General features: G+C 41.0%; 1 protein-coding gene across 2 annotated transcripts in view; it reads right to left on the bottom strand.

Moving 5' to 3' along the window:
- SPOCK1 (SPARC (osteonectin), cwcv and kazal like domains proteoglycan 1) overlaps nucleotides 1–17,779 on the bottom strand; it is a 487,880-nt gene that overhangs the window by 6,669 nt on the left and 463,432 nt on the right. For both annotated transcript variants that reach the window (XM_065555045.1, XM_065555046.1), the window contains exons 7-9: nucleotides 16,442–16,558; nucleotides 7,806–8,027; nucleotides 6,627–6,689 (exon numbers count right to left, since the gene is read on the bottom strand). In XM_065555045.1, coding sequence (XP_065411117.1) covers nucleotides 6,627–6,689; nucleotides 7,806–8,027; nucleotides 16,442–16,558 — 402 coding nt within the window. The remainder of the gene's footprint in view (nucleotides 1–6,626; nucleotides 6,690–7,805; nucleotides 8,028–16,441; nucleotides 16,559–17,779) is intronic.

The raw sequence follows: 17,779 nt of genomic DNA, 5'->3' as shown, positions 1-17,779 counted from the left end.
GAAAAATGTAACTTCAGCAAACAAAGTTATTTAAGCATAAGGAGGAAGGGGGGATCGAAAGGCACAAATGGTATTTAGGAGCCTAACTTCCACTGAAATCCATTTGTGCCTTTCAGAATCTCTCCCGAGATGTCTTGCCAAATCCCTGATGGTTTGAGGGAGTTTTATCTGGGATTGGGAGCTCGTTCAGAGAGAATGAGCAGGCACTCCATGTATCTGAAGAAGTGGGTTTTTTACCCACGAAAACTTATGCCCAAATAAATCTGTTAGTCTTTAAGGTGCCACCAGACTCCTCGTTATGTTACTATCTGAACATTTGATGAGAATGTACAGTTCCCTTGTTGTAAGGCTGCCCTGAGCATGGGATGGTGGCTAGATTGTGCTCTAGACACAGCCCTGTGTAAGGGATGGTGCATTAGTTGCACTGTTCAGGAGGAGTCCAGAGTAGAGCTGGGACTCAGAGATCCACCTCTGAGACACAGTTCCTCTTTTCCCCTGGGGAGGGGAGTATGCTGTATCAGCCCTTTACAAGATGTAGCATATGCCCCTGTTCTCCTGTCCAGTGCTTCTGGGGAGAGGCGGCAGAACAATTGCTCAATACTCTCCCTGTTCCTTTCCAGCCACTTGCTCACAAGAGCACTGGCTGTGCATGGGCTTTGCTGTGCTGAGAATTCAGACAAGGACTGGGATAGCCCTAATGCAACCACACAGGATTGGGATTTCTTAATTCTCTTTACTCCCTCTGTGTGCACTGGTGCCAGCTACCATACACCCTTGAATGATTAACATCTCGATAGGGCTCCTTTCAGGGTTAAAATGCCATTCTTACACCTTGTCCTCCCATATGTAGCCCTCCCCAAGACAAAATTATTTCCATGTTTCATTTTAAATTTCCCTTTTTTCTAGTGTTTATCATATGAGTCCTTCCACAAGATTATAATTACACCTGCAAGGCATCAGCCACCTGCTTGCTATTTAATTCATACTAAATTTAAGTATAACTCCAGATTTACTAGAAGTATTAAAGAATCACTAATGCTTGAGCTTTTCAGGGAGAGACAATAGGATACTGAGGCCAAACAAAAAAATAGCCGAAGATTTGTCTCATAACAAAACCATTGCACATTAGCCTTTCAGAATGTGGTGCATTCTTGTTTCCTGAGACAAGAGAAGCCAGTACTATTTCTGCCACAACTTTCAACAGATATAATGCAAATGTGCTTCCATACAAAAATCCCACTTGTCCTTGGAGATCAGTTAGCTTCATTCCCAGGGGAGGTCTGTATAGACACTTCCCATTCTCTGCCGGTTGCTTCTGTTCCAGGCACAGAAAAACAACCTCTTACTGTCTTAAATGATTTTTGAGAAAGTATCTTTTCTCTTTGTCAATGAGCCCAGTGATTTACTGGTCACACAATACTTACTTTTCTGCTTCAGTGTATGGAGCAGCCCTACAGATTGTTCATATATGTCAAAAAGGCGATTACTACTACATTTTCCATGGAAAAAATGAATGAGAAAACATTGCCCAAATGCTATGCAATTACTTATATAAAAGACATATAAATGGGAAGTTGGTCATATATACATTATGAATCTCTGAATTTACCATCTCATCCCACTGCAGATATTAAAGTGGATGTCTAATTTTTAAATGTAGTTCTGAAACATGGGAACAGTAACATGTTCTATATCTGACCTGATCTCAGAGAACATTTTCACACTTATTAACTTTGCTATTTCAAGCAAGCAGATGCAGTGGTCGTAGCAAGTTCATGTACCAGGACAATTGAAAGGAAGATGAAAGATTATGATCACCCGAGACACATCTTCTTTATTTACCCACAATCCAATAATAGCGTGGACACGTTCAACCATACGGTTTTCCAGGTTCACTCACTGCTCAGTCACTTGTTTCAATATTGATCCAGACGGACTTTCCATAGTCACACTCATTTCCTTTCTTATTTAAAGACTGAGACATGCATTGGACTAGACAAACCTGAAGAAGATTACAGAGGATCAGCTCCTCAGCGGGTGTAAACTGATGTAGCTTCATCAGAGTCAATGAAACTAGTGACCCTCAGCTGGTGTAAATGCATTGAATTCACTGAGTCTATAGCAATTTACACCAGCTAAGGATTTGGGGGGAGGGATAGCTCAGTGGTTTGAGCATTGGCCTGCTAAACCCAGGGTTGTGAGTTCAATCCTTGAGGGGGCCACTTGGGGATCTGGGGCAAAAATCAGTACTTGGTCCTGCTAGTGAAGGCAGGGGGCTGGACTCAATGACCTTTCAAGGTCCCTTCCAGTTCTAGGAGATGGGATATCTCCATTAATTTAATTTAATTTGACTCCAAATAATGATTGGTGCATTATATGTATATATACACAAAAATATTCTTGTGACTTTTTCTGAGAAACTCTAACATCTCCCCTGGCCTTTGAAATTCAGCATGTATCATTTGTGCAATGTTCACAGAAATGCTTTACATGTGTTGCAAAAGATAGATTTGCAAAAATAATGGGCCAATCTCTTTGTTAGCATAAGTGAGTGCAACTCAGTTGTTCTGAAGGGAGTCCCCACCTTTGGTGAATTTGGCGCTGTTTATCTAGGAGTTAAAAGGAAGACCAAGAACAATGCACAGAATAGGGGTGATTTCCCTGTGTGCTGTAATTTTGCATGTGCATTTAAATAGTGCCTTTGAATAGCTAGTTGTGGATGCAAATCAGGTAGCTAGAGGAGGAGCAAATACTCTGAGTTGGGGCTGCAACTCATCTTGCATATCATGGTCACTGCTCATATTTCCCAGCTGTCAGAGTAAGGACCACATTTTAATGCACTCGAATTTTTTCCTTAATTTATCAGATGCAGGTATAATCCGCTGCGGACAAAGTGTCCCCAAGAGCTTACATTCCTATGAAACAAAAAATTCCTTTACAATAATCATTTACAGCATTGACTAAAGGTGAGTCACACCACAAATCCTGAATGTCTGGAATTTAGATTTCACATTTAGGTGATTTAGATTTAGATCCACATTTGGGGGATAGTTTGATCCCAGGTTTTGCGATGGCCGATCATAGAGAGAGAAATGATCAGGGACCAGAGCCACATTTCTGTCTAATCCCCCTGCTTATATGGCCCCCATCACTGTAGGATCTGAGGGCCTTTCCCAGTGAGTGAGGGTCATATATGGGGTTTTGATTTAAAGGCATGTCTACACTACCAGTGCTACAGTGGCACAACTATGGCGTTGCCACTATGCGACTGTAGCACCGTAGCGTAGATGTTTTCTTTGTTGACAGAACGGGTTTTTCCTTCAATGTATGCAATCCACTTCTCTGTGCGGTGGTAGCTAGGTAGATGGAAAAATTCTACTGTTGACCTAGCCATGTCTACACTAGGTGCTACATCAGCTTAACTATGGTGCTCAGAAATGTGAATTTTTCATACCTGGGAGTGACGTACTTAAGTTGATCTAATTTTAAGTGTAGACCAGGCCTAAGAGTTAATTAAACAGGCTGCCAATCGAGTGTTTCTGGATTTGGTGTTCAACATCCCTGTCCCTCTTGTTCTCTGTCCTCCTCTCTAACTGCTCCCTTTTGTCTCCTGTTCCCACTCTGCTTCACATCTTCTTACTGCCTCTTATGCCTGGCTCAACCTCCCATTAGTTGACCCAAGAGTCAACTGCTTCCTCTCTTCTGTGTCAAACCATCTTCTTTTGTGATGGCGGCTCTGGGTTTTCTTGCATTTCAACTATCATCCTGTGTCTCAGGGGCAGGGAGTGTTTTGTAAAACTCTGGGTATGCTTAAAGCACCCTAGAAATGATACACTCCTATCAATATGAAAACACTGCCGCAATCTTAACTATGGCGTTGCTGCTGCTCCACCATAATGATAATGAATAATAATCAATGGCCATCTATTGTAGAATATATAGAAAACATTGGTTAGAGAGCTAGGCTGGGTTGTGGGAGGCCCAGGTTCATTTCCATTTCTGCCACAAACATCCCGTGTGACCCTAGGCAAGTCCCTTTGTGTTTCAATTTCCCATCTTTAAAATGAGGGTGATAGCACTGCTGTATCTCCAGGGGTGTTGTGAGGATAAATGATCGAAGACTGTGAGGTGCACAGATACAACAGCGATGGAGGCCAGACTAGTACCATATATAGAACTAACAGCAAACCTGATACCTAAAGAAGAGCTGTGTAAGCTGCTCTCTCTCAGCAACCTAATTTGGCCCAGTGAAAGATGTTACCTCACCCACCTTGTCTCTCTAATATCCTGGGACCAACAAGGCCACAAGAACACTGCATACAAGCTGAAAGCTGGCAGGCAGGTCCCTGTATTAGCTGTTAGATCACAGGATTGATACAAGAAAAGACCCAATTTGAAGATACCGATGAAAGCAGAGGGTAGATACCTTAGTGATGTAGGAGAAGTGTGAACAGGCTAAACCAGTGGTTCTCAACCTGCGGCCCGATTGGCACACAGCTGCAGGCCATGTGACATCCTCAGGGACATACAGGTAGTATATATATTGTGTGGATGCAGTCCACATAACACAGAGAGAGCTGCATATGTGGCCCACAACGGTAAATAGGTGGAGAACCATTGGGCTAACCAGTTTTGCTCTTTGAAAGTAGTGTCTTTACATTTAATAGCCCCCTACGTAAATCTGTCAGGAAAAGATTAATGGGGCTGTTTACTTTTTAATTCAAACCACTGGGATGATGGACTGCATTTGAAAGTCTCCAAATTCAACAATACAACATGTTTAATCACAATGGCTTTGAAGTACTTTGTGGCAATTCTCAAACTCCTCATTTTTTCAACCAATACAAGTTTACAGAAATCTTCCTTATGCACAGTGTCCAGAATATAAATATTTCATTTTACATATCAGAGAAAGAGAATAATTAAAGAACAGTCCCTTTGCCGCTCATATCTTTTTTATCTTTATGGTTACTACAAGCAGCATTTTTGTCATGTGTATGTTTTGTTTTCCACCTGAATGATTTTGCAACTGAGACAAGAAAAAAACCCACATTGTTCTACTCTGTCTAAATAGCAATGGGATCAGATAAGAGGCTCTCAGAAGGGTGTTATTATGCAGGCAGACTTTCAAGTTGCTAACTGAACCAGAGAGTTCCTCCTTTCTATATTTTCTTCTAGCCTGTAGAGAAAAGTATTACAGAAACCTACTGATTTGTTGAATTGAGCCATTTTTTCCCCTTCCTTTTTAAAAAAAATATATTGTAGACTGACATAATTATTTGTGGTAAGAGAACATTTTATACCGGTGTTATTTTTGTCATTTTACTCCAGCTATTGTGATCTGATACCACTGGCATGAAAAGGAGGTTGTTTGTATGTTTGTATGTTCTAAGCACTGTGAATAGCCATTATTTTCCCCATGTGTTAGAACAAACCATTTTTCAGCCTAGCTGACATTTATTTCATACTGCACAAAATAAAGACTGAAGAAATGTAGGGCTGGATTTTCCATGTTGTCTAATGGACCTGGACACCCAATTCCCATTAGAAAATAATAGGAATTGGTCAATTCATTCTGTTAAGTGGCTTTGAAAATCTCACCCATAAAAGCCTCCATGAAAAAGAGAGAGAGAGAGAGAGAGAGAACAGCAACCACCTATGCAACAATCTGCAAACTGAACCATTTGCTGGCTATTCCACCTATCCTAGTGTTCCCTAAAATTCTCAGGGATAATTCCAAAGTCTTTGGAAACTAAAATAAATTTACATTCGTTGCTAATCTGAATCTTCATGAGTCAGAATAGGATATCAGACAGCTATGCACCTTACACTTAGTCGGCTTGTATGTTCTGTATTTTGCCCAATTAAAACTTGTTAAATTTTTAATATGAATTGCTGATTATCAGGCAAATCTTGCAGTCCTTATATTTGCAATCTTCAGTCAAGTAAAACTCCCACTGATGTTTTGGGGCCAAATTCAGTCTTTTTACTCTAACTGCTGCCAGTACCCACCCCGTGTGATTTGGCCCTACGTAAGTTAATACATTGGAGATGCACTACAATAATGCCACATAGATTGCAGTCCACACAACACCTTGAGGTTTCACGGGTATGCAGTTATCAATTTAACAGTCTGACTTTTCAGCTTTTAAAAAAAGACACTATATGTCCCATAGCTCAATATCACCAACAGGAAGAAGAAAAACGAAACATGTAAAAGTGCAGTTAGACAAAATTTTATTCCAACAAATGTATTTCTAAGCTTATAATTGGATGAATCTGAACTCTCCATCTACTACGTACTCTGCTTTTTTTAACTAGTCACAGGAGATTTTAATGAAAAAATACTCTCTTTTGCATATACATGCTCAGATACTATGGTGACAAGCATGTGTAAGAACCTATATAGAATAATATTCATGTTTTTGGTGAGGGGATATAAATTTGTTCTGAATTAGTTGCCATAAATGTATGTTGACATCTCATTATTGGTTTAATTTCATGAAACATCAGGGACAGGCTCAAAATATTAATTTCTCATTGAAAAACGATAACTGCACATAAAGTTACAATAATCACAGAGCTTTCATTAGTTATTGAAATGAGTGGCTTGTAATCAAACTTACCCAACAGACTCTTCCCCCTACTTAGCTTTTGAATCCTGTTCATTTCATTCTGGCAAGGGAGACCTAAAATATAATGTATGAAAGTCAGTTTCCAGATGGTACGGGACAGACTCTCTAATGATTGGCTTCACTATTTACATGAAATGTAGTCTATTGTACACCTGGGAATGAAATAACCCCATATGCTGGTAATACACTGCAAAACAAATGTATATCATTAGCTTTACTAATTAAAAAATTCAAAACACACTATACTTAATAATAGTGTTTTGGGGCCATTTGGGTTGTTAAACATTTTTTTCTTCTCCTTCATCAAACTGAAATAATGCCAGGCTTCTAATTTATGATTTGCTAATAGACTAATTTCCACATTAATAAGAACATTAGTTCATAAGCCTTCTATTAGCAATAGAATTAATTCCTGAATTGAAGTGCCAATAATTTGATTGCTTCTTTGTTTGTTTCACAGTGAAATACGTGTAATTGACAGTATTTGCCATTGCTACACAATGCCCTTTCTCACCAGGGATAAAGAAAAGGGCTTTTTATTTTTCAATGAAAAGGGCTATGAATTACCAATTCAAGATAAATGGCAGTGCAATCAAAATGTAAGAAAGATGTTGAAACCTAGAAAATCCTAAAAAAACCCACTACATATTTGTGGAAAAGAGAAACCAGAACATATCAAGACAACTATAAGGTATTAAAATGTATAATTTATTTTCAAATAATATTAATCTGAATATGGTAACATTGAAGCCAAAAGTTTTAAATTTGTCTGGCTAAAGTTAGGTAATTCCATATTTAGGCACCTACACGTATAGCCTGAACTTCCCACGTGAGGAGCACGTACAATTCCCATTGACTTCAGTGGCAGCTGCAAGTTGCTCACCACTTATCTGGCCATTCTTATTTAGGTGTCTAAACATGATTCCCAAGTTTGTAAATGCTCCCTAACGTCTCCTAACATCCTGTCCAATGCTCTGTCCACTGAATCATACTTTAAAGCCTCTTATCATCATCCCAGGACATATGGTGATGGCTGTTTTGCATAAATATTATTAACAACAACAATAATAGAAAAGATATTTTGTCAAATTACATTTTCCATACCATTATTTTAGCATCTATAGTAATGAATTATAGATCAGTTTTATGTTACATAATGGAATGACTTACCTCCTGGCTTCTGAAAGCAGTAGCACCATTCATTGTTAGAAAGCTTTCCGTCTTTGAAGGAGTCACATGAGTTGAAGAGGGGTTTAATGCACGGCTCATACTTATCGAGATAAATTGCATTGATCTCTGAGTGATCCAGCAGGAGGTCATAGTTCATATCAAGTTTGTTGAACATCCAGCCTAATGAATCCTTACAGATTGGTAGTATGCTGGTGTCAAACCCTATGAGAACATGGGCAAACAACGGTTGGTGAGTCACACTACACAGGCCTGACATGCATCATTGCTAAATTACGACGTTCTCTCTCTTGCATGTTCTTTTAACTGAAATATGGAGCGAACTTTGTTTCAGTTTAAACCTTCTCTGCCCAACCAGTAGGAAACTAGAACAATACTCTGATTCCAACTAAGAATGAATGAACTGGTTGAATTAAATCAAGCTCAAAACTAGATGTGATTCTGACCCAAACCCTGGATAAGAATGCCACTTACATTTTGGGGAGAAAAAGGGGGTTAAGGTCCACATCTGATTACTGCCACTCAAGCCCATCTTTACTCAAATATCAACCCTAACTTACTTTTTCTCTCCCTCCCCCCATTTGCAAGTGTATTGGCTTGGTTCCAGGACGGTTCAGAAACAGAAACACTGTGTTTTCAAATTAGCTGAAAGCAGAAAGCAACAGAAATCTTGAGAGAGAGCCTATCCTTGTGAGATTACCAGCCCTGTTTCTAGTCACCTTGCTGAATCCTTTATTGGTTGCTTCTCACCTTCTACATTAGCTCCAAGCTTCTTGCCCTCTCCTTCGAGACCCTGCACAACCTTGCCTCTGCCTGCAGCTCTGCTCTAATTTCCTTGTATTCCCTCTGCCTACATTCCCCCCCATCCCGCAACGTTCATATTCTGCACTCCTCCCGACTGCCTTCTTTGCATCTTCATCCTTGCTGCTGTTCACACTTGACACTCAGTGCACCAAACAACCTCCTTTTCTTTGTTCTCACATCCCTTCTGAAAACTCATTTCTTTCACCAGACCCCTCGGTGCTAACCCTACATTTCTGGCAGATCTGACCCTCCCAGTCTTGTAGTATATCTGACTCTCAATTCTTTATCTGATCTAGATTGTGAACTTCTTGAGGTGGAGGTCATGTCCTCTGGGCTTGCACTACCCTGAACAACAGGACCGGCTCTAGGCACCAGCAAACCAAGCACGTGCTTGGGGCGGCACAATTCCAGGGGCGGCATTCTGGGAGGCTCCCCCCCTCCCCCTTCAGCAGTTGTGCTCTCGGAGGTTTTTTGTTTTTTTTGTGCTTGGGGCGGCAAAAAACCTAGAGCCAGCCCTGCTGAATAATCACAGTGCTGGGGTTTGCTGAGACCACTAATGCACATGAATTGGCGCATTTGCACTCGTGTGTCACAGAAGCCCTCTGCATTCCAGCCTGGTTAGATGTTTTGCAGCTGAAAAGGATTCTGCTTTCCCAACACTTCAGGGAACAGGATCCATGTTCATTTAATATCCCTCATCCTCTAAAGAATGCAGCAGGCAGGAGTACCAGAGGAACGCCATTGCATTCGTGGTCGTATTTGCAACGCATACATGTGCATTTCTGCAATCTCTATAAACACAGTTAGGGGCGTCGTTTTAGAAAAATTCTGGAGAGAGGGAAGGCAAAGTTCTGTCAGCATGTAGAACATTATGTGATTATATTATATCCTGCAGAGTTGGGGCGGGAAGGCACAAGAAGGAGCATACAGACCTATGAAAAGTTTGGGGAAGGTTCAAATCAACATGTGTGTGTGGGGGACAATTGTGCCTCTTCCCCCATAGCCAATGATGCCCCTGAACACAGAGTTCTGGACTTGTTGGAGGAGGGTCACCCAAAAGAGAAGCTGGTATTTTTAAGTCCTCAGTAGTAGTTACTGTACTTACATCTCCAACGCGTGGTACCCAAATGCTAACTAACCCCACAACACCTGCCTTCTTGCAGGAAAGTATCATTCACAATTTATAGCTGGGGAAACTGCCATTAAGAACCCCAGTTTTACAAAGGCTCACAAAACATGCATATACTAGTCAGGGTTTAGCAGTCATGTAACCCTAATGAGTGGGACTGCTTCGGGCACCTTGCGCGCGCGCACACACACACACAGTGTGTAAATGTGACCTGCCAAGCGCACACCGTGAATCAGGGCCCATGCTCAATCCGCTACACAACCTGCCTCTCTTGTGTTAGGCTGACATTCTTTTCACCGTATTGAGGAGATTTAGAGGAGGTTTAGTTTTAGGCTCATCTACTCTGAGTATCAAATTTCATCTCCAAATGCTGCTTCTGAAAACTACCACTTAGAGTCTAACTGAAAGCCTAGAAGAGTGCTGCACTGTCTGCTATTTTAAGCGTTAAATTCAAGGAAGAGTAAAGTTTCACTCTGGAAACTGCATCCTTGAACTGCAGCTCTAGCTGAAGGTTGTCAGTGACACAGAGGGACAGGCAGAGGGGTTAAGTAATAGGGAAGTTTATGTCATTCATAACACACGTTTCTCTAACAAAGTAAGAGGATAACACCATTTCCTTGCGGCTAAAGACAACTCAGGCAGGGTAGAGAGATCATGTTGAACTTTTCATTACCCCATTTCCTGATAGCTGCTCCTGTGTTATCTGATTTGAGTTTGAGTACATCAAAAAAGAAAAACTATATGTAATATACACAGATCTATCCAGCTCATCTTAGGCAAGTAGTGCCATTGGCTTCAGTCATTCTGCTCATCTGAGGAAGGCAAGCAGGATTTGCTCAGTGTGCAAACATCAGCTGAGAGAACTTCTGTAAGAGACCCAGACCCCTATAAAGGGGAGGGGAGAGCTAACCTACGGAGACCTGCCATTCTGCCAGAACCACCCTCAGGATGCAAGGTCAGGGGCAGCACAAAAGGCAGGGGGTGGAGCCTGTGGAGGTCAGAAATTCATGAGGAGGTGGTGTCATTCCATGGTCCCTCTGAACCTCCCCCACCCCTCAGCAATGCCATCGTGGGAGGCCTGTTGTTCCATGGTCCCTCTGAACCTCCCCACCCCTCAGCAATGCCATCGTGGGAGGCCACACAACCGGTTGGCTTCCATTTGGCTGCCCCCTCCCTCTGTGGATGCACTCTATGGTGGGGTTCAAGTGCCACACTGGGGGACTTGCTGCTGCTCAGATAGGTGATTACATGGTCTCTTGTGCGGACTGTGTGTTTCCCAGCCATTGCTCTCTCTGGCAGGCCACCTCCTAGTTGTGTGTGGCTCAGCTTGTGCACTCTGGCGGGGATGGAGGCAGCGCCATGGTGGGAGGAGAGGCTGGCACGGACTTGCCCTACCTCTTCACATGCTCTGTGATTTGTGTGCTGTTCCTATGACTTTGCTCCCTTCCCTGATGTGTGGCCTTGTGTGTGTGTACAACATGCATTCAGGGACACAACAATGGAACCTTTGCAGGACTAAACTTTACAAGACAGTGACTCATACGGATAAGAAGCTGCTTTGTGACCCGTGGTCAGGGGCTGCATCAAAGAGGCCGTTATGGAAGGTCACTTATGAAGATAGTAATTATATTAGTTTAATACTTTTCTATTGTTGCTGTTTTAAATAAACCAGGGAGCTTTCATGACACGATCAGGCTTTTCAGGTTAAGGTTTATTATGAAGCCTCTGTATTAAGCAGACAGTGCAGTATGTAAGTGTTCAGATATTACAGTGATGGATGGATATTACTAGTGAAAAGGTTACTATTAGGATGGCCTTTCAGTATGCAGAGGAAAGTCAGACACAACACCAGTTTCTACCTGCACTTCAAATTGCCTCTTGATAAGTTTCTTCCAATAAATTACCTTTCTCCAGGTCAATATCAACAGTCAAAACCAAAAATGCTGAAACTCAAGCCCACGTCCTCTCATGTTCAGGATTTAAAACCAAGCGGACTCTCAGTAAATAAAGCTGAATTCACATTGCAAAGCTCAGAGGGGTAAACTCTCAGGGCACTGTATTGGAAATCGTTCACATAACTCCACTACTTTAATTGGAAGTCACTGCTAGCATGTGCACCAAACCAGAGTTCACTTCCCCCATAGCAGGACTGCTGTAGACAATCGGCCTGAGCAACGATAAATGAAGTAATTGCATTTCTGGGGCCTAAAGCCTTATGATAACTGTGACAATGTACTGCATAAAATAAATACCGTTTACTGCATTTCTTAAGAGAATATAGTGCTGGTTTAACAAAAAATACAGCACAGGCAACAGCAAGACCTCTTCATCCCACCCATCTGCCTCAACCCCGCCTTGCAATGACCACCACTAAGGGTGAGAGTATAGTGCAGGCTTCATGCTCATTCAGTTATTGGCTTCTCTGCAGAGACTGCTAACAAGGATGCCAATTAGTGTCAATGGTGGCAGAGGTTTTTCTGATTTGGACACCTGTTTACTAGGAGCTGGACTGAGACCATTACATTTTACATTCCGTCTGACAACTGCTCAAAGTCCTAACAACTTCCATTCACTATGCATCTGGAAGGGATTCAAACTGGGGACCTACATGTGCAAAACTCCATGTCCCATTATTACCCCAAACCATCCATCTCCTCTGGATGCAAAAACGACATCAACAAAAAACCTTTATGTGAAATTCCTAATTAAAAAATAAATACACCTTCTGGCACATAACATTGCTTTTTTTGACTCTCCAAGAACTGACTTACATGAGTTGAGTTTTAGTGACGTCATTAAATTATACAACAATTAAATTAACAGGAAAATAATTAGCCTCATTTCCATCATCACTAAAAATACAAAACACCACCCAGAAATATTTCTCTGGGGCTTTTTTTACATTTCACACAGCTCCACCAAATGTAAAAGATAAACGTCCCAGACCAGCTGAGTAGATTTTAGAAACACAACATTATGACCTAGCAACAGACTGAAGAGCAATTGGAATCTGACCCTAGCTAATTTGTGTTATTATTTCCTTATTTCAGTGCATGTTATTTATATTAGTATTATGTCCTGAGATGCTGTCAGTTAGAGAGAGGAAGACATAGTGCCTGAACCAAGGTGCTTAATTTAAATCAGAAGGACAGATATTACATTTGCTGAAGGTCCAATTCTTGAAACAGTGCAAATTTCCCTCTTTTTTTTCCTTTTAAGAGAGGAAAAAATAGGAATGATTTTTTTTTCACCTGGAGGTGAACTTAATACAGCCAAAGAGCTTATTTACACACTCAGCAGCATCTTGAAAATGGAATGTAGCACAGAGAAATCTCCACTGGAACACCTTCTCTAGACCATGGAGCTGTCCAAGGCATCTTAGGGGCTGGTCCACACTAACCCCCCACTTCGAACTAAGATACGCAACTTCAGCTATGTTATTCACGTAGCTGAAGTCGAACTATCTTAGTTCGAACTTACCGTGGGTCCACACGCGGCAGGCAGGCTCCCCCGTCGACTCCACATACTCCTCTCGCCGAGCAGGAGTACCGGTGTCGACGGCGAGCACTTCTGGGATCGATCCGGAATCGATTTATCGCGTCTAGAAAAGACGCGATAAATCGATCCCAGAAGATAGATTGCTTACCGCCGGACCCGGAGGTAAGTATAGACGTACCCTTGGTCATCTCTTTCCATCATCTGCTCCTTTTTATTGCTACGGGGGCACCCCCAAAATGGATTACTTTGAGGATGCACATGCCTCTTAAGGCGTCACAGGCATAACCAAACCAGCTCAATTTAATGAAGTGATCAGCCTGCCGAGGAGGGGAATACAAAGAGAGCAGTAAAAGGAAAGGGCTTTTTTGAACCCAGTTATACTTTTGGCCTTCACAACATCCCCTGGCAACGAGTTCCACAGGCTGACTGTGCTCTGTGTGAAGAAGTATTTCCTTTTGTTTGTTTTAAACCTGTTGCCTATTCATTTCATTGGGTGACCCTTGGAGTAAATGACACTTCCTTATTCGCTTTCTCCACATCATTCATGATTTTATAGACCTCTGTCATATCCTCCTTTAATCGTCTGTCTTCCAAGCAGAACAGTCCCAGTCTTTTTAATCTCTCCTCATATGGAAGCCATTCCATATCCCTAATCATTTTTGTTGCTCTTTTTTGTACTTTTCCCAATTCTAATATATCTTTTTTGAGATGGGGTGACCAGAAGTGCATGGAGTATTTAAAGAGTGGGCGTACCATGGATTTATATAGTGACATTATGATATTTTCTGTCTTATTATCGATCCCTTTCCTAACAGTTCCTAACACTGTTAGCTTTTTTGACTGCCACTACAGATTGAGCGGATCTTTTCAGAGAACTATCCACAGTGACTGCCAGATCTCTTTCTTGAGTAGTAATTTAGACCCCATCATTTTGTATGTATAATTGGGATTGTGGTTTACTGTGCATTACTTTGCACTTATCTACATTGAATTTCATCTGCCATTTTGTTGCCCAGTCACCCAGTTTTGTGAGATCCCTTTGTATCTTGTTGCTGTAACTCTTCACAGTCTGCCTCTCCCCTTGTGGGTTCCAGGACTAGCTGCTCTAAGAAGCAGTCATTAATGGTGCCTAGAAATTTTATCTCTGCATCCTGTCCTGAGGTGACATGTTCCCAAGTTGATAGCCTCCATTATTATTAGGTTTTCTGTTTTTGTAGCCTCTCTAATCTCCCTGAGCATTTCATAATCACTGTCACTATCCTGGTCAGGTGGTCAGTAGTACATTCCTACTGCTATACTCTTATTATTCAAGCATGGAATTTCTGTTCATAGAGATTCTATGGAACTGGTTGACTCATTTAAGATTTTTACTGTATTTGACTCTATGCTTTCTTTCACTTACAGTGCCCCTCCCGCACCAGTGCAACCTACTCTGTCATTCCTATATGTATGTATCCTATATCTGTACTCTGTTATTACCATATCCCATTGATCATCATCATAACTCCACCCGATGCCTATTATATCAATATCCTCATTTAATACACTTATCTCAGTATTTAGACTTTTTGGATTTGTATACAATCAATTGGTCTTTGCCCACTGGCTGATCTTCACAAGGAAACCAAAGGTCAGCTGTATAAAGAACGTCTTTTCGCATCCCGATAAAGGAAGATTTAGCATTAGCAATCTGGTTCTGGACCCAAAGGGCTTCAGAGGAAAATGTGCTTAGAACTTTCTAAGGAAAAAGGCCTGAAGCAAATTCATCTCCTGAAGCCATTCTTAGATTTGTATCCAGTTGCATCGCTTCACAATTATTTTGCTACATTTACATAATAAATGCATCATTTCAGAGTGCTATTGAAGAAGTCAGTGTCTCAAAAATATTTTAAAACTATCGACTGTTTAAAATGAATGACTTCTTATATGTAACTGGAAATAAGTTGGAACTTTCTTAAACAAAAGATGTACGGAAAAGACAGTTGTCATGAGATCTTGTCTTTGTGTTTGGCCTTTATTGCATGATTTTTATATCAAGGTTTTACAAAATTTTGAGCAGTACATTGTGGGCTATATTGTGTCTCCATAGTAAAAGGCAGCACAAAGCTGTGTACCTCAGGAGCAGCAAAAGGGAAGCAATGGGGCTGGTATAGGCCAGCAGCGAATTACCACCCCTGGGGCACTGATTCAGCTCTGATCCATTCCATGCCCCTCCTCTAATATGAGCTCCAGGACTTTCAGTGTGTTGTAGCAGCGTCCAGGATGTTGGTATGCTGCAAACTGGTGTGCTGTACATAAACACCCTGGTTTGCAATGCAGTGACTTGTCATGTAGGCGAGCTCTTAAAGAGTTAGAACTATGTACCTTTCTTGCATGTATTTTAGAGGTTTACCCACAAAATGACATGCCTTAATAGAACATAAGCTCACTTCTACTTAGTCTTTCTTTGTAACCCCTGTGTGAGTCTTTTCCTCCCTACTGGGTAAATAACATCAAAATTAATCGTTTGAGGTATACCTATAGGGTGCTGTCTTTGTTTAAAAAACAGGGGTATCAAAAGCAGTAGGTGCTGAGAAGTGTTATTAGATACCTGGGATGCAGCACATGAATCTGAATGCCTCTTTTTTAGCACATACAATTCCAGCTTTTCTAACCTTTCTGCATCAACTAATCTGTCCAGGCCAGTGGCTATCCTTTGGACATTTTCTTCCCATTATCATTCCTGTTCCATAAGGCTAACTGGAAATAAGAAAATGAAGCCCCAGTGTAATTTTCTCTGTGTTGTACGTTTGATGCGTGTATGTCACATATTTTGTTTGCCATTTTGCCCACAGCCATATAATGTGCTGGCAGGTTTGTGATTCTCTCTATTAGTATCCGAACCGTTTGTGGCCATAACAGCAGACCGATTGTCTAGTCCGAATTGTGTGTGTGTTTGTTTGGTACGTGTCGTACTGTCTTCTTTTAGGACAGTTTCGGGTTGAGAGGGCACTTGTAACTCCTATAGAAATCAATGGGAGCTGTATATTCTCAGTATCTCTTAGGATCAGGTCTGTTATATGGCGCAGATATTAGTATACTTGCCCAGGGACACAATAGTGATGTACTAGGGATTGTATTAACTGTTCTGCCCTTTAAATGCGTGTGAGCTTGTCTAGAACTTCATTTTTATAAAGAGTTTTCTTACTGCCTTGTGCTGTGTCCGAACTTGTTGGTTTAATGACACGATTTGCATCCTCATGAAGAGCACCGAACCAATCTTTTAGTCGGGAAGCAAGACTTCTCAGCTCCTTGTCTGTGCAAGCTGTCAAAACAACAAAGGAACAAATTAAATTGCAAAGATCATGCAAGTTAACTTTTTTCTGGATCTTCTACTAGAACTTCATCGTTTTTTGTTACTCATAGCATAGTCCTGGCCTAACAGCTTAGAAGTAAAAGACCGACAAAGGGTAGGGGAAAGCAATACAACATATAAGGAAATGTAAATCACAATGAAAGGATTTTCTTATTACTATATTCAAGTATCTCCTTAGAGGTTGATGTGATTTGTGATTTAAACTCCATCCCACACACCCATCTCTGCAGTTTCTTGCTTAGAAATAGGTGAGTATTTAAGGTAAGGGCTGTCACTTTATAGAACTTCAGAGAGGGAACATCAGTCAAACAGGAAAAAAAACCTCACCTAGAAATTTTATTAGAATAGGACACTGGGAATAATTTATAACCCACATTTGAGTTAGTTTAAGGCTATTGTTAATGCCATAGGAACTCTGTTTCTTAAAGAAAGCTGTCATGTTCTTTCAATTCTACTGCAAATAAAGCTTTGCCATCTCTAAAGGTTGTCACAAGTCCTTTTTGTTGGCCAGATAAAAGCATCTATTGCTTGAATTTTTACTGAGAAACATCTAATTTTTCCATAAATTTCTACCAAGAGATTAACGCCCAGCAGAAGCCAATATTTGTTAGAAAAAAGGCTACATTAGACACCATCTGTCAGAATGAATATTCCTGCTTCTGCATTATCTTTAGTGCTTGAATTCACAGATTTAAACCATTTTACCTTTCTTGCCATGAACTCATTCTAAATTTTAACAACAGTTTTTTAGAATACAAAACATGGTTCTGTGCAATAGAGTCAGACATCCCTCACGAAGTAACCCACAATATATCTTCTCCAATTCACGGAACATTGTAATACTCCTCCCACTAACTTACTCGAGACCAAGTCCCCCTGCTTGCCTTCTCAAGTTAAACTCATTGCTCTTATGATTGCAATGAATGAATCTATTATGAGTAGCACTAATATGGATGGGGTTGCCATTTTTTCTGCTTTCTAACTGCTCCCCACTCTGTTTCTGGAGGTAGCCTGCTCCTAATTTTCAAGCGAGACACTATAGCTTTTTTGAGAATGTAATTTTTTTATTCATTTCCCCCCTCAAGCTTAAGGAAAAGTCCGTATGCACTTGCCAAGTTGGAAGAATGTTTTTGTTCCGCCATTTCTACATTCTTGGCAAAAGGTGAAAGT

This window comes from Chrysemys picta, chromosome 8 (genome assembly GCF_011386835.1).
Source record: "Chrysemys picta bellii isolate R12L10 chromosome 8, ASM1138683v2, whole genome shotgun sequence".
Classification (NCBI taxonomy): domain Eukaryota; kingdom Metazoa; phylum Chordata; order Testudines; family Emydidae; genus Chrysemys; species Chrysemys picta.
Note: the sequence above shows the minus strand (reverse complement) of the source record. Positions and strands in the feature narration are given on the sequence as shown.